Source organism: Brassica napus, chromosome A10 (genome assembly GCF_020379485.1).
Source record: "Brassica napus cultivar Da-Ae chromosome A10, Da-Ae, whole genome shotgun sequence".
Classification (NCBI taxonomy): domain Eukaryota; kingdom Viridiplantae; phylum Streptophyta; class Magnoliopsida; order Brassicales; family Brassicaceae; genus Brassica; species Brassica napus.
In genome coordinates, this window is record NC_063443.1 from 12,640,431 (window position 1) to 12,663,712 (window position 23,282).

General features: G+C 34.7%; 5 protein-coding genes across 8 annotated transcripts; 4 read left to right on the forward strand and 1 right to left on the reverse strand.

The window, feature by feature from the left end:
- The first annotated feature begins 457 nt into the window (after positions 1–457).
- On the forward strand, positions 458–3,383 carry LOC106371611. Of its 3 annotated transcripts, none has more exons than XM_013811689.3 (9): positions 458–689; positions 961–1,031; positions 1,232–1,714; positions 1,775–1,934; positions 2,013–2,295; positions 2,393–2,465; positions 2,548–2,638; positions 2,729–2,808; positions 2,901–3,383. In XM_013811689.3, exons 2-9 carry the CDS (start codon positions 963–965, stop codon positions 3,105–3,107), a joined length of 1,446 nt encoding a protein of 481 aa, XP_013667143.2. In that variant the 5' UTR covers positions 458–689; positions 961–962; the 3' UTR covers positions 3,108–3,383. The 3 variants fall into 3 exon arrangements, with proteins under 3 accessions (XP_013667143.2, XP_022549086.2, XP_048598989.1); XM_022693365.2 differs by lacking the exon at positions 458–689 and adding an exon at positions 800–869 and having other exon boundaries at positions 1,235–1,714; XM_048743032.1 differs by lacking the exon at positions 458–689 and adding an exon at positions 839–869.
- Positions 3,384–3,821: 438 nt separating this feature from the next.
- LOC106370392 (threonylcarbamoyl-AMP synthase) lies at positions 3,822–5,490 on the forward strand. 2 transcript variants are annotated; one of them, XR_001274301.3, is made up of 5 exons: positions 3,822–4,036; positions 4,323–4,563; positions 4,631–4,806; positions 4,882–5,187; positions 5,282–5,490. XR_001274301.3 is itself a non-coding variant. In XM_013810405.2 (5 exons), the coding sequence occupies exons 1-5, from the start codon at positions 3,961–3,963 to the stop codon at positions 5,340–5,342; spliced, it is 846 nt and encodes a 281-aa protein (XP_013665859.1). In that variant the 5' UTR covers positions 3,822–3,960; the 3' UTR covers positions 5,343–5,490. The 2 variants fall into 2 exon arrangements, 1 of the variants encoding a protein (XP_013665859.1); XM_013810405.2 differs by having other exon boundaries at positions 4,896–5,187.
- Positions 5,491–5,983: 493 nt separating this feature from the next.
- On the forward strand, positions 5,984–10,440 carry LOC106371612 (4-hydroxy-3-methylbut-2-en-1-yl diphosphate synthase (ferredoxin), chloroplastic). Its single transcript, XM_013811692.2, has 20 exons — positions 5,984–6,232; positions 6,538–6,770; positions 6,836–6,993; positions 7,139–7,245; positions 7,333–7,433; positions 7,516–7,592; positions 7,668–7,787; positions 7,870–8,100; positions 8,166–8,282; positions 8,365–8,439; positions 8,527–8,604; positions 8,701–8,760; positions 8,837–8,899; positions 8,985–9,129; positions 9,200–9,338; positions 9,411–9,488; positions 9,569–9,728; positions 9,814–9,912; positions 10,027–10,131; positions 10,205–10,440. The coding sequence occupies exons 2-20, from the start codon at positions 6,563–6,565 to the stop codon at positions 10,307–10,309; spliced, it is 2,226 nt and encodes a 741-aa protein (XP_013667146.2). The 5' UTR covers positions 5,984–6,232; positions 6,538–6,562; the 3' UTR covers positions 10,310–10,440.
- A 147-nt stretch (positions 10,441–10,587) lies between these two features.
- LOC111201441 (putative defensin-like protein 274) lies at positions 10,588–11,356 on the reverse strand. The gene is made up of 2 exons (XM_022693366.2): positions 11,211–11,356; positions 10,588–11,045 (listed from the first exon to the last, which is right to left on the reverse strand). The coding sequence occupies exons 1-2, from the start codon at positions 11,281–11,283 to the stop codon at positions 10,885–10,887; spliced, it is 234 nt and encodes a 77-aa protein (XP_022549087.1). The 5' UTR covers positions 11,284–11,356; the 3' UTR covers positions 10,588–10,884.
- Positions 11,357–14,421: 3,065 nt separating this feature from the next.
- On the forward strand, positions 14,422–19,738 carry LOC106371614 (pumilio homolog 11-like). The gene is made up of 5 exons (XM_048743033.1): positions 14,422–17,287; positions 17,705–17,867; positions 17,971–18,134; positions 18,231–18,480; positions 18,570–19,738. The coding sequence occupies exons 1-5, from the start codon at positions 16,488–16,490 to the stop codon at positions 18,675–18,677; spliced, it is 1,485 nt and encodes a 494-aa protein (XP_048598990.1). The 5' UTR covers positions 14,422–16,487; the 3' UTR covers positions 18,678–19,738.
- Positions 19,739–23,282: the final 3,544 nt, after the last annotated feature.

Here is a 23,282-nt window from a genome sequence, read left to right on the forward strand (position 1 = left end):
AAAAACATTATAATTGTAATTTTCATGCACTAACAACAATACTAAACATGTTAGATCTGTCTAAGCATCGCAAACATTTGAAACCAGTAAATGCTTAAAACTGTAGGTTTCAGAATGATAAAAACGTTGTATTTTTTTGTTTTTTTTTTTTGAGCAAAGATGAAAACGTTGTGTTCTTTTCACATAGATGCTTAAGATCACATTAATAAGCCCAACACTCGTAAGTTCGTAACTTATCCAGAAAAAAAAAAACAACTTGGAAAATGTACATAAAAATGGCAAAAGAACAAAACAGAAAAGACTCGTGTAATGCTTTTTAGCCTTCTACTCAAGAAAAGAAATATATGAAAATGAGAACAGAGAGAAGTGGGCAAAAATCTTCAGAGAGGTAGGCCCACCTCTCATCCTCTCTCCATAAATGAGAATCATGCTTGATTGCTTTCCTCTCTCTCTCTCTCTCTCTCTCTCTCTCTCACTTCCTCCATTCCTTTTTACTATCATTCTTCTTCCTTCATTTGCAGCCCATTTCCACTATCTTATTCTTCTTTTCCCATGATTATAAACACTAATCTCGAGAAGATAAAGTAACAACTGCCCTCTCTCTCTCTCTCTCTCTATTGTTCCTTGTGTTTCAAAGTTTCTTCCTTTTGGGCGGGTTTTGAGCAAGTTTTGGTCTTTTGTCTTTTCAGGTACGTTTCTTTAGTTTCTTGTAGTTGTAGACTTGTGGGTTTTGTCCCTAGTTTCTTGGTAGTGTGTCACAATTTTTTCTCTACCAAACTGTGAAAGCATGTGACAACTATTATGATTATTCTCAGCTTTTGTCTGGTTTTATTATGATACAAGTTTTCGTTTTATGTTCTATTTTAAAGGTTTCCCTTCCTCTTTTGGTGGAGAATTATTTCAATTTTGACCGGATATTGATAAGGTTGTGTGTAATCAATCTCTTGTTGTTTTGTGTAGTGATGGATACTGAAGAGAAGCCTCTTAATCCTCTTGATTCAAGCCATGGTGATTCTGCTCCTTCAGATCAGGTATACACACATGCAAGTATGATTCTTGGTTTCAATGATTGTTGATCTTGATGATGTGATTCTTGAATTGAATTGAAAAGATCTAAAATTGCCAAAGATTGCTTGATATGTTAGTTGCATCACTTCTCTTGTGGAACAGTTGTGTTTGTTTAAGTTCTCATGTAGCTCTTTTCTTTACTTTAATCTTTGTTCTTGATAAGAAGGCCGAAGAAGGATCCTCCTCTGCTATAACAGAAGAGACTTCTGCAAACGTTCAACAATGGAGACGCAACAATCTCTCCTTGCAGATACCTTCTAGAGCAGCCAATCTCTCTCCTGAAGAATCTGTTGTCATCAAAATGCCTCCAACGCCTAGTCCAACTCCAAGAAGAGTCAACTTCTCTTTGACTTCAAGCTCTCCAGCTCCTACTTCCTCTTCAGCTGCTCCTCCGAGGACTAAATCTTCCCTGAAGAATCTTATCCCAAAAGTTGGCTTCAAACCAAAACTCTCCAACACCGATGTAGAAAAGGGACAAGGGGATGTATCTTGTCAGGAGAAGGCTTTGATATCGAGGTCACTATCACTTTCGAAGCTGTTCACGCCTAGGATCAAGAGAACTTCGTCTCTACCTGTGACTCCCATTGTTCTTTTAAACTCAGAGTCAGCTCGCGGAGGAAGCAGTGTTACTCCTCAAACTCCAAGCGTAAGCGTTGTCTTGTGTCATTGTTCTTTCGTTTAGGTACTTATACTTGGTGTGTTGCAGAGCAAAGGGAGAGTGCAGATAGCTCGCTCTCGCTCTGTGCCTGTTAACGACAAGGAAGCAAGCTTAAAGGGAATGGATTCATTCTTCAGAGTGATCCCTTCAACTCCTCGTGTTAAAGAAGGAGACGTTTTGTTAAATGCATCAGAGGCTGTTAATACTGGTAAGCTCATGGTTCTGTCCGTTGAATGGTTTCTTTTGTTTATTCATAGTAAATCTCCAATCTTAATGTATTCAACAGAAACATGTGATGCTGATGGAGAAGACATACCGGAGGAAGAAGCAGTTTGTAGGATTTGTTTGGTGGATCTCTGTGAAGGAGGAGAAACTTTTAAAATGGAGTGTAGTTGCAAAGGTGAGCTTGCTCTTGCTCACAAAGACTGTGCTCTTAAATGGTTCACCATAAAGGGTAACAAGACCTGTGAGGTGTGTAAACAAGAAGTCAAGAACTTACCTGTGACACTCTTAAGGATCCAAAGCATTAGAAACTCTGGTGTTCCTCAGATTGATGTCACTGGTTACAGGTTAAAAAAAATACTCTTTACATTTTTCATTCTTGTACAAAAGTTTCTCCAAGAGTTAGAAGTTTTCAGAGTGTTTTTAAACATTGTTTCTCTATAGGGTTTGGCAGGAGGTCCCGGTTCTGGTAATCATCAGCATGCTTGCTTACTTTTGTTTCCTGGAGCAGCTATTGGTAAACCATCTTTTACTATTTATGTAAACAACAAGAAGCATCTCTCTATCTACTTAGTATAAGAGTAAATTTCCATTTGCAGGTTGAGAAAATGGGGACGGGTGCAATTGCTATATCGTTGCCGTTTTCTTGTATTCTTGGTCTTCTTGCATCCATGACTGCATCAACCATGGGTATGTGTAGTCCTCTTTCTGGAAAAGTTCTTTCATTGTGCTCCTAGTTTCTGATGTGTTTTTGGTTAATGGATTAATCTTTTTTTGCAGTAATGAGAAGATTTGTTTGGATTTACGCATCTGTACAGTTTGCTTTGGTTGTTCTCTTCGCCCATGTATTTTATTCCGTGGTTAGTACTCTCTAACGACAACATAAAGTTGCAACCTTTATCATGTATCAATCTATAAAGTCATAAGTTGTGCTCTATTGGTTGGTAAATAGGTGGAGTTGCAACCGGTTCTGTCAGTTCTTCTGTCAACATTTGCTGGATTTGGTGTCTGCATATGCGGAAGTTCAGTGATGGTTGAGTTTGTCAGATGGAAACGAAGATGGCGAGCCAGAAGGCTAGAGCAGGAGCTGAACCATGCTCAGACTTTGCCACAAACGCTGGATGCAACAACCTCTCAGCATCATCCAAATGCCTCATAGAGGCGGGAAGTGGAAAGATGATTTTACATTTACACAGTAGTTGGTTAATGTTATGTAATGATTTGTATAAAAGAAAAGTGAAAGTGATGAAGCAATGCTTAAGATTGTCTTTGCTTTCTTTACATACACCATTGTATTTGTTGTAAGTTTGCAACTTTGATTGCTCAATCTCTGCAAATGAATTGTTTGTAGTAGTATTGCTTGTAAGGTTTTCATTTTTTTTTTGTCAACGGTTGTAAGGCTTTCATGTATAATAAAATTTGTAGTTTATGTAAACAGCTTAAATGTTATAAAAATTGACTATTTCATTAATCCTAATACTGAAAGAATAGGGGTATAATTTATTAATTAATTTTGAAAGAATGCATAGTTTTTCAATTTTCAATTTGTGGAAGTGTATTTATGTTCCTATGCCAGAGATCTGGATTATGATTAGTTGCTCACAAATTTCAAAAAAAAGTAATTTAGTAAAATTATAAAAAGAACTGAAGCATATTGTAAGTAGAACCAGCAAACCTAGGTTTTCATAAAATAGTTAAAGGTGATTTAAAAGTATAGATTATAAAACTGTTGATGCAATATTTTTTTATAGTTTGTAAAAAAAGAATAGTATTAAAATATGAAATTTATTGTGCCCTTTTTCAAAAAAAAAAATTAAAAGGTATGAAAGTTTTTTAACATTCTGATTAATATGTGGCCACAGAAAAAATAATGAAAATTGACAAAGGGTCACGAGACAATCACGTGCCAATACGGAGGAAAGATTTCTTCTTTCTCTGTTCCTCCTCTGACTTTGGCAAAAACCCTTCTTTGCGGCGACGGTGGACGGACGTGAAAGTGAAAGATTACAGCTATGAACTTCTCCACAAGGCTCGCTGAGAAACTTCCCGGCATCTTACCGGTGCCGTCTCATCCTCTCCTGCGTAAAGGTTTGTCCTTTTCAATCTGTTTCAATTGTCTCATCCTGGTTCCGAGTATTGCTTGTCCGTTTTGTTTCCCGTTAAGAGATGGGATGCAATCAAACGGAAACATATGTTTCTGGGTTTCTCTTTGTTTGTAATTTCTACTCGAAAGTCTCCACCTTTGTCGGAAACTCTTGTGTTCACTATCTCTAAGACCTGTAAAGGAACTTTCGTGTCTGAATCCAATATGTGAACTGTTGTGTTAAGTTGAAGATGAAAAAGCTAATGAGCATTGTCTTCTCACGTGTACCAGGAGCTATCATCTCCGAGTTAAGATTCTTTGCAACTGCTTCCCACAGTAGAAGATTGAGATTGGGGTTGCAGAAGAATAAGGTTTGGAGTTTGCAGAGAGCAGAACTCTGTGTAGTGACAAGTTCATGTATAGTTCATCCCGCAACTGAAGCCTATGCACAAGAAGCTATCGAAGCAATCAAATCCGAGAAAGTCATCGCTGTGCCTACCGATACTCTTTATGGATTCGCCTGTGATGCTTGGTAATGTTCAAACAAAGACTTTTACATTTAACCAAACTAAACTGTGGTTATATATAACATGAAACAGTTCGTTAGAAGCTGTTAACCGAATCTATGAGATCAAAGGCCGGAAGCTCACAAGCCCGTTAGCCATCTGCGTAGGAGACGTATCAGACATCAAGAGAGTCGCTACAACAAACCACTTACCTCACGGTTTGCTTGATTCTCTCTTGCCCGGTCCAGTCACGCTCGTCCTTCAACGAGGTTTGCATCTTCTTCTTCTCAACTGTGGTTGCATTGCATAGCGATGATCTCTTTTATGTGAGAGTGTTGTTGTAGTGTTTTCAAAACAGGTGAGTCAAGCATTCTCGAAAAGTCCTTAAACCCGGGGATTGATACTATTGGAGTCCGTGTTCCGGATAGTGAGTTCATTAGAGAAGTATCGAGAGGTTCGGGGAGTGTTTTGGCTCTTACGAGTGCTAATCTAAGCGGTGATAGAAGCAGCGTTTGCGTGAATGATTTCGAGAATCTTTGGCAGCACTGTGCTTGTGTCTATGATGGTGGTTTGCTTCCGTCGGGACGTGCAGGGTCAACGATAGTTGATTTGAGTAAAGTGGGGAAGTATAAGATCATTAGACCGGGAAGGTATGTGAGTTGAGAGATGTTTTGTTGATCAATGCTTGAATCTTTGTGAGGTGATACTTAAAAAGAGTGCTGTTCTTTGTTGTTGTTGATTCAGCGCTAAGGAAGCAACAGTGGCGATTCTTGAGAAGTATTTGCTTGAAGAAGAAGACTGTTAAGAGAAGAAAGGCGGTTAAGCTTTGATCTGACTTTAAAGAATTTGAAGCTTTTGCTATAAACAGTGTGTTCTAAAAGTTGGTCTAACCTCGGACCTTTGTTAAACGATTTTTAAAAGAATCAGTTTAGGTGTTCAAAAAGTTCGATCTAGTTGCTCGTCTAATCAATAATCTCCTATAAAATGCCTAATTACCGTCTAAAACATTTTGTGAACATCGGTTATAGGTTATATAGCTTATAAGATACATTGTAATATGAGAAGATTGTTGATTTTGAACTCTAGTTTTAATAGTCAGCATTTGTAATTTAAAGGAATATGTGGACAGTTTCATAATTTTCACTAAAATTTCTTATTGGTCCATTTGGAAGATGAAGAAGTTATGGGATGTTAGGTACATCTTTGGGGGAAAAATCATGTAGTATTTGTCTAGAAATAGTTGGTAATCTTGTATGAATAATTTCCAATTTTTTTTAAGGAAAAACTAATAGGAAATTTAAAACGTGTAAATTAAATTCATAGAGGATTTTTTTTTTATGAAAACTTCCCAACCCATATTTAAAAGAAGAAGAAAAGATTACAGGTTATAATTACGGGCTCAAAGTTGAAGAAAAGATAATATAAGGCCTCACTTTTTCAATTTTAAAAACATTTTAATTTCCACGTGTCTGTGCTCGCTCTCTGTTTTATCTCGGCTTGGGTTGGGTCTAAAAAACGTTTATCCACAGAGTTTTATTTGACAATGAAGATCAATAATCAATCCCTCTCAAACTCTTCTCACCACTAGTTTCTTGGCCTCTCGAACATTCCCTCGTCTCTTTTATTTTTGATTCCTTTGGCTTCCACTGTGGTTGGTTTCTCAGTTGCGTGTTCTTGCCTCGCGCCTGCCTTCAGGTACAGTTTCTTCATCCCTTGTGCAAACTTTTTCTCAGAATTGTAGAATCAAGTTCATGGGTGTCGAGAAAACGAAGTAAAGTATTATCCTTTTTATGAGAATTGGTTTCTCTGAAACTTAAAAATTTAGTCTTTACTTTTTGATATCTGATTAAGATTTCAGAATTGAAGCAAAAAGAAAATTACTTTTACTTTTGATTCACCGAGATAAATGAATTGATCTTCCTTTTGTGACTAAACTTGGTATAAGGAACAGTTGAATAGATGTGTGTTTTCTAAGCAGCTGATTTTGTGTGGCTATGCAGTTACTTTTGACTCGGTGAGAAAAAAATGGCGACTGGGGTATTGCCAGCTCCGTTCTCCGGGGTCAAGATCTCGGATTCGAAACTCGGGTTTGGTAAAAGCTTGAATATTGTGAGGATTTGTGATTTGAGGAGCTTAAGATCTGCTAGGAGAAGAGTTTCAGTGATCCGGAATTCGAATCAAGGCTCTGATTTAGCTGAGCTTCAACCTGCTTCAGAAGGAAGCCCTCTCTTAGGTAATATATATATATATATATGCATTAAAGTGTCAATTTGTTGATGATTTTGTTGTATGTTGAAGTGCCAAGACAGAAGTATTGCGAGTCATTGAATAAGACGGTGAGAAGGAAGACTCGTACTGTCATGGTTGGAGACGTCGCCCTTGGCAGCGAACATCCCATAAGGATCCAAACCATGACTACATCCGATACAAAGGATATTACTGCGACTGTTGACGAGGTTTTTGCCACTCTCTCTTAGTAGTAATCTATGTGTAATCTTTGAAAATATTTATTTTGATTTTGAAGATGGTGTCAGATGCTTTAATTATGCTGCACCCTAAAGCTTATGACTGTTCCATTGACACGTGTCTCTGTGATTGTAGGTAATGAGAATTGCGGATAAAGGAGCGGACATTGTGAGGATCACTGTTCAAGGGAAGAAAGAGGCAGACGCATGCTTTGAAATCAAAGATAAACTTGTTCAGCTTAAGTAAAGCCATACCTGAGTGTTTTGTGGGTGTTTGAGTAGTATGAAACTGAACTGTTTTTTTTTTTTTTATGCGTGTGTGTGTTACAGTTATAACATACCCCTTGTGGCGGACATTCATTTTGCTCCTGCTGTAGCCTTGCGTGTAGCTGAATGCTTTGACAAGATCCGCGTCAACCCCGGAAACTTTGGTACACTTTCTTCTTCTTCTTTTTCTTGTCTCTTACTTGTTTCTTTAACTCAAACATGAATGGTTTCTTTCTGCCTTTGTAGCTGACAGACGGGCACAGTTTGAGACAATAGAGTACACAGAAGATGAATACCAGAAAGAACTTCAGCATATCGAGCAGGTAGAATTAAAAAAAGCATTTGTGTCACTTTTTCTTATAAAGTATTAATCAGTCTAAACCCTCCTTTTCCCTTAGGTCTTCACTCCTTTAGTTGAGAAATGCAAAAAGTATGGGAGAGCAATGCGTATAGGGACAAACCACGGAAGTCTTTCTGACCGTATCATGAGCTACTATGGTGACTCTCCACGTGGAATGGTGAGAAGCCTTTTTTAAACTGTTTTCTCTTCTTTACCACATGTAAATGTTTGTCTGATTTGAGTTTTTTTGTCACGACCAGGTTGAATCAGCGTTTGAGTTTGCACGGATATGTCGGAAACTAGACTACCACAACTTCGTTTTCTCGATGAAAGCTAGCAACCCGGTGATCATGGTCCAGGCCTACCGTCTACTTGTGGCGGAGATGTATGTTCATGGATGGGATTATCCTCTGCATTTGGGAGTCACTGAGGCAGGTGAAGGTGAAGATGGACGGATGAAGTCTGCTATCGGAATCGGGACGCTTCTTCAGGTACCGAGGATAAAGACATTCTCTTTTTGATAATTTACATAACGTGATGGTTGTGGTAATTGCAGGATGGACTTGGTGACACAATAAGAGTTTCGCTGACTGAGCCACCAGAAGAGGAGATTGATCCGTGTAAGCGATTGGCCAACCTGGGAACAAAAGCTGCTGAGCTTCAACAAGGCGTTGTATGAATGTTTCTTCTTTAGATGCTTCTCTGCTATAGTTTACAACTTCACTGTGACTAATGCAACCCGTTTTGTGTGTTAGGCACCGTTTGAAGAAAAGCATAGGCATTACTTTGATTTTCAGCGTAGGACTGGTGATCTACCTGTACAAAAAGAGGTAAAGACTGTACATTCTGAAGCAATTAAAAAAAAAAGTTATCTGGACTTCATGTTGTCTTCAAATGATTCTTCTGGAAAACTGTAGGGAGAAGAGGTTGATTACAGAAACGTCCTTCACCGTGATGGTTCTGTTCTGATGACGGTTTCTCTTGATCAACTAAAGGTGAGAGCATTTATAAATACTCTTCTCTTCTTCTTCTACATTTATATAGCGCAAAATGTAGAACGTATCATTGTCTTTCCTTTCACTTCTTTCCAGGCACCTGAACTCCTCTACAGATCGCTTGCTACAAAGCTTGTCGTTGGCATGCCATTCAAGGTGGGATGTATGGTTCATTTTATCTTCATGAGAGACGCATCCTGATTCTTTTACTTATCGAGTAATGCTTGTGTAGGATCTGGCAACGGTTGATTCCATCTTACTTAGAGAGCTACCACCTGTGGATGATCACGTGGCTGTAAGAATCACCCTTGCTTCTCCATATCGTTTTCTCTAAAGATTTTATATTGACTGAATGTAAAACATTGAGTTATGTTTTACAGCGTTTGGCTCTTAAACGGTTGATCGATGTAAGTATGGGAGTCATAGCACCTTTATCAGAGCAGCTCACAAAGCCATTGCCCAATGCAATGGTTCTTGTTAACCTCAAGGAACTATCTGGTGGTGCTTACAAGCTTCTCCCTGAAGGTGAGTCGGATAAAAACTTTCCTGACAAAATTCAGCTTTTTTCGGGTTTTCTTAGCATCGGTTATTTCAGGTACACGCTTGGTTGTCTCTGTACGAGGTGATGAGCCATACGAGGAGCTTGAAGTACTCAAGAGCATCGATGCTACTATGATTCTACATGATGTACCCTTCAATGAAGACAATGTTAGCAGAGTACATGCAGCTCGGAGGTAAATATTGCAATGAGTTCAAAGTTATGACCTTTATCAGCTAACTGATTCTCTTCTTATCTTGAATTGTAGACTTTTCGAGTTCCTATCAGAGAATTCAGTTAACTTCCCCGTCATTCACCACATTAACTTCCCAACAGGGATTCACAGGTAAGATAGCGACTGAAACCCTCTCCTCAGAACTTTGATATATGGTATGATGGTTTATTTCTTGTTGCGCAACAATGCAGGGACGAGTTGGTGATCCACGCAGGGACATACGCAGGAGCACTTCTAGTGGATGGACTTGGAGACGGTGTGATGCTAGAAGCACCTGATCAAGACTTCGAGTTCCTTAGGAACACTTCTTTCAACTTGTTACAAGGCTGCAGGATGCGTAACACCAAGACGGTATATATAAGCACAAACGAATCTCTATTATTCTCAAACCCTTCCTTAGAATGAAAAAGTAGTCACAGTGAATTGTTTGTTGCAGGAATACGTATCGTGCCCTTCTTGTGGAAGAACTCTGTTCGACTTGCAAGAAATCAGCGCTGAGATCAGAGAAAAGACTTCACATTTGCCTGGCGTTTCGGTTAGTAAAAAAAAACAAAACCTTTGTTTCTTTTTTTTTTGTGTTTCAAGAAAATGTTTTTTTTTTCTGGTTGTTGGATTTGTGTAAACGAATGGAGTTTGAAAAATGGTGCAGATTGCAATAATGGGATGCATTGTGAATGGACCTGGAGAAATGGCTGATGCTGATTTCGGTTATGTAGGCGGTTCTCCCGGAAAAATCGACCTTTACGTTGGAAAGGTGACACCTTTACTACTCTCGAGTTTCCTCATCTTTTGAAGTGATATATTCAGTTTTTAAATTCTTTGGACAGACGGTGGTGAAGCGTGGGATTGCCATGTCGGAGGCAACTGATGCTCTGATCGGTCTGATCAAAGAACATGGTCGCTGGGTGGACCCACCGGTTGCTGATGAGTAGATTCATTGTTAGTTCCAATGGCAAAGATGGATAAATGGATTATTATTTTCTGAAAACTTGAGAGGGAGAGTATGTGTATGTATGTATATATACATATACCTATTTGTTGTCTATTGCATCATATTCAACAATGGCCAAATCTCTCAACTGATGGTAGTTCTGAGGTTTAAATAATACAGCACAAGCATGTTAGCAGAAGTTGCCATCTTTGCAGAAGAAATTATATTTTTCTTTTGGCCTAGATGAATTAAGAACAAAAATAAAACTTTTAAGAAAATATAAATAAATTATATAAATGTTTACTAATAATAGCCATTTTCTTACAATTAAAAAAAGACTATCGTGACATGATACAAGTGTCTATCAGTCTATGTGGTAAAGAAAGAAAAAAAATTAAATTATAAAGTATATCGCTGCTTTTATTCTTCTTTATTCTTCGCTACAAAGTGTCTATCAGTCTATGTGGTAAAGAAAGAAAAAAAATTAAATTATAAGAAACACTATATCGCTTCTTTTATTCTTCTTTATTCTTCGCTTTATTGATCATGAAGAGTGAAAGAATTAAAAGGATCGGATTAATCAAAAAGGCAGCAGCAAACGGGACCAGAGGGTCTAGCCAAGAGGCAGCGGCCGGCCATGGCTGGAGGGTCGGTGCTACGATGGCAATGAACGTCGCAGTCGCTGTCCTGTTTGCACGTTCCTCTCAAGCGGCACGGTCCGTCCAGTATATCCTTTTCTGTTTTTTTTTTCAGTTGAATTCAAGAAAATTGCATTAGGTTTGTGACCATGACACATATTATACATGTTGTTGTCATTGATCAAATAATAAAACTTTTTGTAGAAACAAAATATACTTCTTTGAATGTAAACCTAATAAAGATTAATGGGAACGGTTAGACACCTTGAGATTTGGCAGAAATAACAAGAGAGAAGATGACGAGAAGGGCAACAAGTTGAAATCTAGATGACGCCATTTTTTTGCAGTTTGTTTTCTTTTGTAGTAAGTGCAAGATATTCAACTCGAAATCTTGTGTTTGGAAAATTATGATCGACTTTTGTGGTTTTATATCTGTTGTTAGTTTTAAAGATAGTAAATTTTCACTTTTTTTCTTTTTTGCTATTTTCAAAAATAGTCAAGATAATTTATGGTTACTGTAGCAGTAAACGAAAATTGTTCTCCTCAAAATAGAACTACCTTTCGTTTTCTTACATCTAAATTTGGCGAAGATGAGAAAGAATGGATGGTAGAGAGAGTAACTTTAATTTACTCAAGTCAAATTCTTTTAGCTTTCATTTTCCTGGAAAATTATACTCCCTCTGTTTTTTATTTGTAAGTAGTTAAAAGTGTAAATATTAAAAAAACTTTTATTTTTAAAAAAAATAGTATTTAATACATAAATTTAAATAATAATAAAAATGTATGAATTATTTAATTGATTCCACACTATGTAATAAATATAAAAAGTGTTTTGGATTACGTAAACATTACATCATGAAACAAACATTTTTTATTAAAATTACTTATATATCAAAACAGAGGGAGTACAAAATATGAATATTTTATTCGTAAGATATATATGAGGAGTGTCATTTAGTGTAGAGAAAGAAGATCATCACAATTTCTATGATCACTTAATCCCTAAAATCACATTTGACAGTATCTGATTACACGTTACACGCAAATCACTATTGTATTCTCTTCTAATAATTTGTTAATGTTTATATATAATGTACAAGTTCTATACAATATACTATTAAACGCAATTAAATCATCTTCAATAAAGTAAAGACCAAACGTAATTTTGTTGACACTTGATGTTTTGTAAACAAGACCAATGTTAAGTGTATGTGTGGCCTTTGGTTCAGTTTGATCGCGTTTGTCTTGAAGACCTGCAAAAGGATTCCATCACATTGGTTGAATTTCTATCCCTTGCATTTTTTTTTTTTGAATTGAAGTGCTTCTGCCTGTTTATCTGACCTGAGGAGAAGAACTTCTGTGGAGGGTCCTTTTGCACTTATTATTCTCCATCATAATTCTCTTTCTCTGCTTATTTATTTCATGCTTAGAAATAGAATTGTGCTTCCTTTGAAACTTCATGAAATGCCTTTAAAATTTACATGGTCTGATTTGTCTCTTTTTTATGGTGTTTCTTTGTGCTCAGGCAAGTAACGAGAGCTTACCACACAATATTATCAAGCAGCTCGCCAAGGAACCGTAGAGAATCTTGACGAATCACCTTCAGGTGGCATCTAGGTTGTGGTAAGTGAATATGATTTCTCTCAAATTACAACATAGAATGATATTATTTTCGTTTCATATTAAATGTCACTTAGATACATTTCAAGCAGATTAAAAAATAATAAAATATACTAACATACTCTTATTTATTATATAATTATTAAAATGAAAACGGTTTAACTAAATATCTATTGGTTATTTAAAAGGGTAAGAAAAAGATTTAATAAGAAAATTTGCATTGAAAATGTAGAATGACAGTTATTTTGAAACAAAATAAAAAAGCTAAAATCTGTTTCACAATATATGATGTTTTAGAAGATTTGTGTTGTTTCATAATAGATGATGTTTTGATATTTTAATGTTATTTTTAATTTTATAGGAAACTGTGTAACCATTTATGTAATTGATTGAAAGATTTTTAAAACTACTTTTTTAGAAAATGGTAAATTTCTTAATCTTTGTGCATTGAGTTAAAACATCATGTATTGTGAAACAGATAGAATACTCCATCTGTTTCTTAATGTTACATATTCTAGTTTTTTCGCACATTTTAATAAAACATATTAAATTTGTATAGTTTTTTTGTGTTTATCTTTGTTCTATAATTTTAAGCCAATGAAAATTCAGTAAATACAATTAAGTTTTTTGAAATTTGCAATTAGTTAATAAAACATGTCTTGAAAATGTAAAAAAATAGATCTTTTTAAAACAAATTTTTTTTCTAGAATATGTAATATTAAGGAACAGAGAGAGTATAAAGTAAGATTGTATTCTACCTTGATTGAATACATTTGAAATTTGAGAGAATGGACTTTATCATATGTGAATGGACTTCATCTTATGTACGTAATCTAATTTTATTAGTCTTGGAAATCACAAAACAATGCATGAATGAGAGAGAAAGTTCTTGAAATAAATATTTATTGTATGCAAGAGAAAAAAGTTTCCATACAATTTGTTTTTTGATTTTAGTCACTTTACTTAGACATCAAAGAAATCACTTGATTTTGATTCTACTTCGATTTCTAATTTTATAAAAATAGAGTGGACATGTTAGCTAACATGTCTTCTATGTCTAAAACTTCATAAATCAACTTAAAATCACATCATTTCTTAATTTGTTAAAAGACATATGGAGTAGTATTTAGTAAAAGCCATAAACAAACGTAAATCTATAAAGAAAAGCAACAGATAATGATCTTTTAAATACATATATATGTATATTATTTTTTTCTTTTTTTTTTCTTTTATGGCTCTTCAACTTTTTTTTCAAGCTGTAGTAACAGTTGAACAAGACGCCCTTTCTTTCTAACCATACGACCTATGTTACATGGAAACGGAAGCGGGTACGTGGAAGCGGAAGCGTAAGGAAGCGCAGAAGCGAGATTTTTTAAAATATTAGGAAGCGGGTACGTATTGGAAGCGTATATCCATATATAAATATATATATATATATGTAAATTTTTTTAATAATTAGGACTAAAATTATATGATTTAAATTTGAAATAAAACATTTATTCATTTATAATAATTTTGAAATGATTTTATATTAAAACTGTAAAAATACACATAAATTATGTTTACAAAAAATATTATATTAATTATTTTTAATACTTCATAAATAATTGACACAATATGTTTCAATATGTGCTATATCTTTAATAAAAAATCTCAATGCATAAAGATAATTTATAGTATTATTTTTGATATTTATATATATTTATAATTCAATATTCATTACTATTAATATTTTTAATTTTATATAGATTAAAACTATGGTTTTATATTTTATTGATATACATTGTATTTTTAGAAAAAATGGAAGCGTGATTCCAAAACGGAATCATAAGCTTCCAACAGGTTTTTAAAGAGAATATTTTAGAAACGTTTTGGAAGCGAGATTCCGCAAGCTTCCACAAGGTTCCGATTCCGATTCCGGTTCCGAAGCGGGAAGCGGACGTCCGATGAAGCTTCCGTGCAACGTAGCATACGACAAGAAAAAACAAAAGAGACAGTTTTCTCTCTGTGCCCTCAAACGTATCATATCTCCTTTGTAAGTCCCAACACACGTTTAACATCACAGGAAATTCCAGCAAAAGAAAAAAAAACAAATCTCTTTCTTTTTGGCTTCTGCTTTGTTCTTTTTTGTTATCTTCATACACAGTCCCAGAAGTCACATCCTTTGTGCTGTGTGTATAACTATAGATTTGACTTCGTGATGTTTAAAGAAAAGAAGTTCATGGACGATTTTGAGTTTTTACTTGGTGATGATTTGAGAGGACGAACTACTTCGTTCACTGACATTCATCATCTCCCTGTTTTGGGTTTCGGAGTGATTCCTCCGACTTCTGCCTCCTTGACGTCGATTTCAAACCCATTAGTGAACCAACAGTCTCTCAGAAACCTTCTAGAGCTGAATACATTTGATCTTGGTTTGTGTCAGAATCTCAGTAAACTGGATAGGATTTCTCTCAAATTACAATGTAAAATGATATAAAGTAAGATGGTATTCTACCTTGATGGAGTACGGTTAGGACTCCATATGCGATTGGACGTTTATCTTATGTACAATTTTTCTATTTCTTTTATACACTCATTGCTATTTGCGGCTGTTTCATATGGCATTACTTCAGTGTTTATCAACAAAGCTGGGAAAAATTAAATTAAATCACTCAGAAACTGGATGAAAAGAGAAAACATAGAAAATTAACATCAAAGTCAACAAGACAATTATATCAACAGAAACAGAGATATCTTTCTATCAGCAAAAATATTGTATGATATACAATTCGGACGTAGGGCAAATAACTTACTCCATTTTTAAATAGTTGATGCTTCAGAGAATATTTCTGTTTCAGACTAGTTGACGATTTAAATTCTTAAAGTATAATAACAATTTATGTTGCTTTTGCAGTTCAAAAAAAAAAAAAATTTATGTTAAATAACCAAATGATATTAGAAATGGTCTCAAGTTTTTCTTCCCATGTCTAGTCCCCTAATAAAAAAAATGACTCAAATATGTTTTATTGAATGATAAATACACTCTTACACCCGTATGATTCTTATACTTTGGGTTTAAAGTTAAAGATGATGCTTTAGGGTGGGGTTTAAATTTTTTAAAATAGAAAATAAATATTGAAAATTTAAAAATAAAAATTTTAAAATAGTTTCAAAAAATATTTTCGAATTTTAAAAAAGGAAACTTGAGAAAAAAAAATTGGAAAAAAAAGAATTCAAATTTTTTTTATGAAAAAGTTTGAATTTGAAAATATATAACCCAAAATTATAAAAAGATTATTTTTGTATTTTATTTAATAGATTATTTATATATATATAAATTAATGGATAGAAAGGTCTTTTGTCTATTTAGTAAAACCAATTTTGGTCATTTTTTCTTTTTAATTTTTTTGTGAAAAAAAATTAACATGATTGTTTTAGAGATTTTCCTCTTTTATGCAGTCTATTTAGTATTGGTCAAATTTTGAGTAGAAGTAATGATTTTTTTTCCTTTGAAAAAGAGTAGATATAATGATGTTTTGCTTAGAAAACGTAAAAAAATTAAATGTTTTCTTAATCTGTGTGCATATCTGTAAAACAACATTTATCAAAAACACAGTAGGAATGATATATAGTAAAATCCATAAACAAATTTAAATCTATAAACAAAAGAAACGGATGAATGATCTTTTTCTTTTTAGAAAAACATATTTAATTTTCTTTTATCACTCTTCAACTCTTTTCTTCCAAGCGCTTGTACAACAAGACGCCGTCTCTCTCTTAACCATACGACAAAAACTAAAAGAGACAGTCTTCTCTCCGTAAAAGCTAAAACTCAGAAAATTCCAGCAAAAGAACAAAAAGAAGCAAAATCTCTTTCTTTCTTTTTGGCTTCTGCTTTGTTCTTTTTTTGTTATCTTCTTACATATAACTAAAGATTTGATGTTTGAAGAAAAGAAGAAGTTCATGGACGATTTCGAGTTCTTACCTGATGAGTTGAGAGGACGAACTTCGTACAGTACTGACGTTCAGGGAGCTCCTCCGACTTGTGCCTCTGCACCCTCCTCCTCCTTGACGTCGATTTCAAACCCATTCGTGAACCAACCGTCTCGTTTGTGTCAGAATCTCAGTAAAATGGGTATCTCCGACGATGAAGAAAGGAGCATTTTCACCGCATCCCATCCTCCTTTTCTTGACAATCTTCATGGATGTTCCAGATTCGTGAGAAGACTTGGTGTTTCTTCTCATCGTCAAAGTCTAACGCAGAGCTCTCACGGTGACAACAGTCTCATGCTTGGATTGCTTGCTCCGGAAGACTACTACCCTAACCACCACATAGGAGGCTTTGCAGAGAACACGTCACGTCGAAACAGAGATTACTACCACCTCTTCGAGGAGCAGCAACAAAACCCACGACGACACATTTCTAAATGCATGAAGGAAGCTTTGTCTCCAGATCTTGTGTCCGTGCTTGGAATCTACGGATCTGTCTACCTAACAGCAAAAGATCAGATGGGTTGTCGGTTTTTACAGAAACTGATGGAAGAAAGAAGCTTTCTTGATGTCATGGTTATATTCAGAGGATTGATAAATCATGTCATCGAACTTGGAATGGATCAGTTTGGGAATTTTCTCATACAAAAGCTTATCCTAATCTCCAACGAAGAACAGAGAACAAAAATCCTCATCAACCTGACCTCCACACCTGCCTTGCTTATCGAAATCTCCCTCCACAACTATGGGTAACCTTTACTACTTCTAACTATTAATTAATTAATTAATTAATGCTTACACAGTAATAATATTTTAACAGGAATATAGTAGTATTAAAGCATTTACTATTTTAGAATACTCTATTTTTTAGAAGTTATTATTCATATAAACTGTGAAGCTGTGTGTTGTTGCATCTTTGTGGATTTTTCTTGATTTTCGTGAAAGATAAAATCCTATGATGTTTATAGAAAGGGAGAAAAAAAAGTTGAGATCTTTTGTCAGCACTTCTTGGTAGAAAAAGATGAATTGTTTTTACTGATTTGAGACAAATCAGAGACCTTTTGACAAAACATTTCAAGTTCATGGACTTTGACTTGATGATTCATGTTTTTTGGAAATCTTCGGTCAAGATAAAAGCTGAAACCTTCTTTTTTGTTAATGAGCAGGACAAGAGTTGTGCAGAAGCTGATTGAGACAGTGAGAACAAAGACAGAAATCAATCTGGTTACGTTAGCTCTTAAACCGGGTTTGCTCTCTCTGGTTAGAGATTTAAATGGAAATCATATTATTCAAAGTTGCTTAAAATTCCTTTCCCCTGAAGATAACAAGGTTTTTAACATAAATCTCTTCCTCCTCCTCGCCTTCTTTAAATTTGATGAGTGAGTGAGTATTATTAAATAATAATAATTTTTATTTTTTTATTTTGGTGAAGTTCATTTTGGAGGGTGCTACGAGGTTCTGTGTCACAATTGCAACTCATAAACATGGATGTTGTGTGCTGCAACACTGCGTTAAATACTCAGTTGGTGCGGAACGTGAGAATCTCATTGCTGAAATAGCCAGAAACTCTCTCCACCTTGCACAAGACCCTTTTGGGTAACGTTTATAATACTTATGAAAAATATACTCAAAATTATAGTGTGTGTGAGTAATGATCACATCGTCAACTTTATACCTTTCTTTTGATCGCAGGAACTATGTGGTGCAGTACATAATAGAGCAGAACTTAGGGGGAGTAAATGTAATGTTTGAGTTAAAAGGGAACTATGTGAAATTGGCTACACAGAAGTTTAGTAGTCATGTAGTGGAGAAATGTCTTATACATTATCCAGAGAGTAGATCCCAGATTGTCCGCGAGCTCGTCTCTGTTCCAAACTTCGAGCGTCTTCTTCAGGACCCTTTTGCTAATTACGTTATCCAGTCCGCTCTATCTAAAACTAAGGTTACTTACTCTCAGTCCTGTGATCATCATATTTTTATAAATACATTCAGAAAAACAGAGTAACATAAACTGCTTTTTGGACTGCGTAGGGCTATGTTCGGGCGAGCTTGGTGGATAAAGTACGAACATTTGGAAACCTTAAGATGAATCCATATTGCAAGAGGATATTCTCCAATAGCCGCCACTTGAGGAAGTGATAACCCCTCATGCAAGAAAAGTATTGTTGTTTTGCTGAAGATGTAGGACTTGACACTATGATCCATACAAGACAGAAGATCCCCCTTTGTTGTCTCTTGTCTTTTTTGGATGTTGTTTATCGTCTAGTATTGAAACTGATCTAACGAGTCATGTTTTTATGTGGTTACATTTTCCTCCCTGAGTTAAATTGTGTTTTTGAAATAGAATGAGATGGAAATTTAGACTTAATAGAGGTTTTTATGATTAGGTTTTGGTTTGGTATCTTTGGTTTTCAATTTTATGGGGTTACCGCAAAAATGAAATCAAAGACAAATTATCTATAATTTGGTTTTGTTCGGTTTGATGTAGTTTGGTATCTTTTTAGTTTAACATGTAGTTAACTAAAACATATAAACGAGATTTTACTGAGTTCATGCTTCAAACTTAAAGCCTTAATCTTGCAAGGGTTTTTAATTCAAAAAATGCACTATATTACTAACTTTATAGTAAACATTACAAACTACCATCCAAAACTTGTTAATCAAGTACACAACTCGTCTCTCCTCACCAACCTCTGAATCTTGTCTCCCTGCGTTTCCTTTTATGCCAAAACCGAGCTCTAAAACGCAGGGCAACAGAGTTCTTCTTTAGGCAAAGCACGTGACGTATGCGTGCCACTTGAATTGTGGAAACTGGGCTCCCATGGCCTTATTTGAGTAAGCATATCCGTTAAATCCTCAAGATAAACTAAATAGTCTCCTTTGTCTTTCATTTTAATTTTCAAAGAAAATTTTGATTTTCCATCAGTTTTTTTTTCCTTTTCCAATAGATTATTATTATATTAAAATTTTTTGAAAACAGAAATATTGAAATGCAAATCTCAATAATATGAGGAAAGAAGTTTTTATAAATCACAAAATAACAATTATTAAACCTGAACATATTAAATTATCATTAATGAAAAAATATATTTTTTAATTTTACAAAATTTATTTATTTAACGTAAAATTTTATTTTAAAATAAAAGTATTTATTTATTAAAAGTAAATAAAAAATATTTTAAAAACTACAAACTTTTCACTACTTCGTGAATGTTCATCCTTCCTAAATACATACTACTTGAATATATGTTTTATTACATATGAAAACAAAACATGTTAGCTCATAGCTGTCATATTTTAGGATGAATTATTAGTTAACCATTTTCAACATCAAATCACTACTCAAATTTAAAGTGATATGAATAATAAGACCAGAACAAAACAATCAATAAAACAAATATCAAAAAAGTTTCAACAGCTCAGAGATCATTCATATATCACAGACACATAACTTAAAGGCGGACACTCTAGCACGCAGTGCAAGGAAACAACTGTCGTTTGTCGTTTATATGGACGCAGAGTTACCGGGATGGTTCGCAGAGTCTATATGAGTCTGTTTTGTTGCTGACATAAAAAAAAAAAACAAATATCAAAGAAAAAATCTCCTGAATTACTTAACAACTTTAGAACTTATAAACATTCAAGTAATAAAAAATTATTTTTAATTGAAACATGATATCTACCTATAGAAAAGATCATGAAAGATGCGATCAAAATAGTACTCGAATCTATATATGACCCCGAGTTTTCAGATACATCGCATTCTCGCTCGGATCAAGGCTGCCACTTGGTCTTAATAAGGATCAAAGAAACCAAATTTGAGATGTTATATAAATGAACACAAAAATTTCGGTTTTACATCTTTAGAAAAGTCCCCCAAAAATGTAGGTATATTTTCTAAATATGAAAAGTTGTATAAATAAGTATAAAGATTCACATTTATACATTAAAATATATTTTGAATGTGTAGAATGGTTGAAGTACTATTTATTTATACATTGCAGGCTGGCTCAGGGATAACGTGAATAGTGTTTTATACGCCAGTGTTTATTAACTACTCATATGCATGTACAAGAAAATTGTTTTGGTATACTAGTTAAGAACTGCTATATCTTGGCTCCGAATACAGCAGGTAATAATACCGTTGTAGTAGTTCGTGGATACAAGAAAATAATCACTAATCAACTAACTATAGTGAAACTTGGAGAAACAAAATAGAAAAAACTCAAATTTCAAAATGATTATAAGAACAAACAAACAAAAAAAATTCAAAAAACAAAATATAAACCAAAACATTTTTAAAATAATAATCAGAGAACCATGAGCGAGTTTCTAACTCTTCAGAAAAACTCAGTGGCTGCGTATTCATATCGAGATCGACGAATGTTATCTCGCCGTTTCTTCAACATGTATCCTCCAACGCAGACAATACTCGCTGCTGCAATCACTCCAAAGGCAATTCCAGCTTTCTTTCCACCTCCAGAGGATTTTTCACCTTCCATTCCACTTACATTGTTGTGATTGACATCACCGGCTTCAGGCGAAGGGGATGGAGACGGAGAAATGTGATAATACTCAACCGGAGACGGAGCTGGCGAAACATTTTCAGTTGATACGATTCTGACCGTTAACATGAGTACTATTATGAAACTGACCTTTAACATCTCGAAGATTAATCAACCTCTCTCATAAAGAAGGAGGAAGTAGGTAATAAGTATATATAGGGTGTGCATAACGAATTGTCACGTGTGAGGTGTATATGAACCAGAAACGAAGTTATAAACAACAGATAGAGTGATGTTGTTCATTTTCTACTTATTAAAGTTCATCTGAGTGACACTTGAGATATTGCTTTTGGCATCTAACGGTCAACGCTTATTGCAAATGCAATAAATAGTACTCACTCGGTTTTCTTTCTGAATAAGTTAGCATTTTTTCTTTGTTACTACAAAGTGGCATTCTACAATTTCAATGTAATTTATAATTAACTAGGGTCGGTCCGCCCTACAGGCGGGATATTAGTTAATTTAATATTCACTAAATAATCGAGTTGAAATTTGTTTTAAGATTCAAGAATTTGTTTATCTGTTATGTCTTACTTATTAGTATGCGGTGGTATAGTTGTTTTTCGATTATTCTTGCTTTGGTATTGTATCAAATTAACTAATTGTCTAACTCATAATTATAGATGTATAAATGTGGATTTGTGATAAAGTTTGATGACAATACTGTTTTTTTTAATTCTTATTCATAGTGGAGTGTGCATGTGTCAGAAAGAGGCCTATAACAACTTTTATGTTTTTGTGTATGGATTTTAAATATATATTATTTTGTATAATGCATACTTGCTCTACAACATTTGCTTGTAGACTAAAAAATTGTTTTCTATATTTTTAAAAGAGAAAATATTTAGTCTAGAATATAAAATAGACATATGTATTGACTATATATATAAGTTGGTAAAATGATATATGTATAGAGATTTTTCAACAATTACTTCACTGACACAAAACATTTATAACTGTAAATACTTTCTTTTAAAAGCAAAACTAATAAAAGCGTGTATAACAAATGTATTTTGATATATATTATATGCATCAAGTTATAAAGGTTGAAAACATTGCAAAACTGTTTGGAGCAAAGTTTTTAACTTCACGATCTTCATCTTGACGTCAGTTCAGTGTCGGTCCTGGCCACAAGCAGAAGAAGCATGGGCTTCCAGCTGACACGATAATATGTATTTTCGCGGCCACATATTTATAAAAAGTGACTTTAGCCTAGTGGTTGCATTCATTTATTTTGGTCCTAAATATAAAATGGGACACGTGTCACTCCCAGAACGCACAAATTGATGACATGGCTTCACGGGAGAGGCAAACATTTTTTATATATATAGACATATTTATAAAAAGTGACTTTAGCCTAGTGGTTCTAAGAGAAATTACCAGTGCTAGAGGTGCTGGGTTCAATTACCCTTAACTGCATTTATTTATTTTGGTTCTAAATATAAAATAGGATACGTGTCACTCCCAGAACGCACGAATTGATGACGTGGCTTCACGGGAGAGAGGCGAACATTTTTTTATATATATAGATTTCAGCTAAAAATTAATTGCAAAATGTATTGATCTTATAAATAAATTTATTTATCTCAAATAATATTGGTTAACTAGTTGTAATTAATGAAAACATAAATAAATCATTTTTTTAATATGTGTGAAAAGTGTACACTATTTATAAAACATAAAAAGTATTCAATAGGGAGAAGTACGTGAAAACGAAGATTGAAAATTTGGTAACATCCCGAGAGGACAGATCGGTCTTTTTGTTATGTGACGCAGCAGTTGGGATAGATCAGTCTTTTTTAACGAGACGCAGCGGCTGCTGCTGCTTTATAGTACAGTTTCACCTTACGCACTCTTACTTTGTCCTCTACCATTCTCTCTTCTCTCTTCCCAAACTCTCTTCTCTCTCCTGCGATGCCTCCACTGCAAGCCTGCATTGCTATGGAGCGGTTTTTGGTGATGATCCTCTCGCCCTTGATGTAGGCTATAACCAAAAGAGCATTAGTGGTAGTGGCCGGCGTGGCTTACTTCTACACGTTGTTGTTTGCGGTACTCTTGATGGGAAAAAAGGGTGAAGTACTATCGGTACAGCTCGTGGCTACAACCGGTCTCTTCATCCTACTTGGTGTTTTGTTCCGTATGTATCTCAGGGCTTGGGTCTTGCTCGCCATCTAGTTTG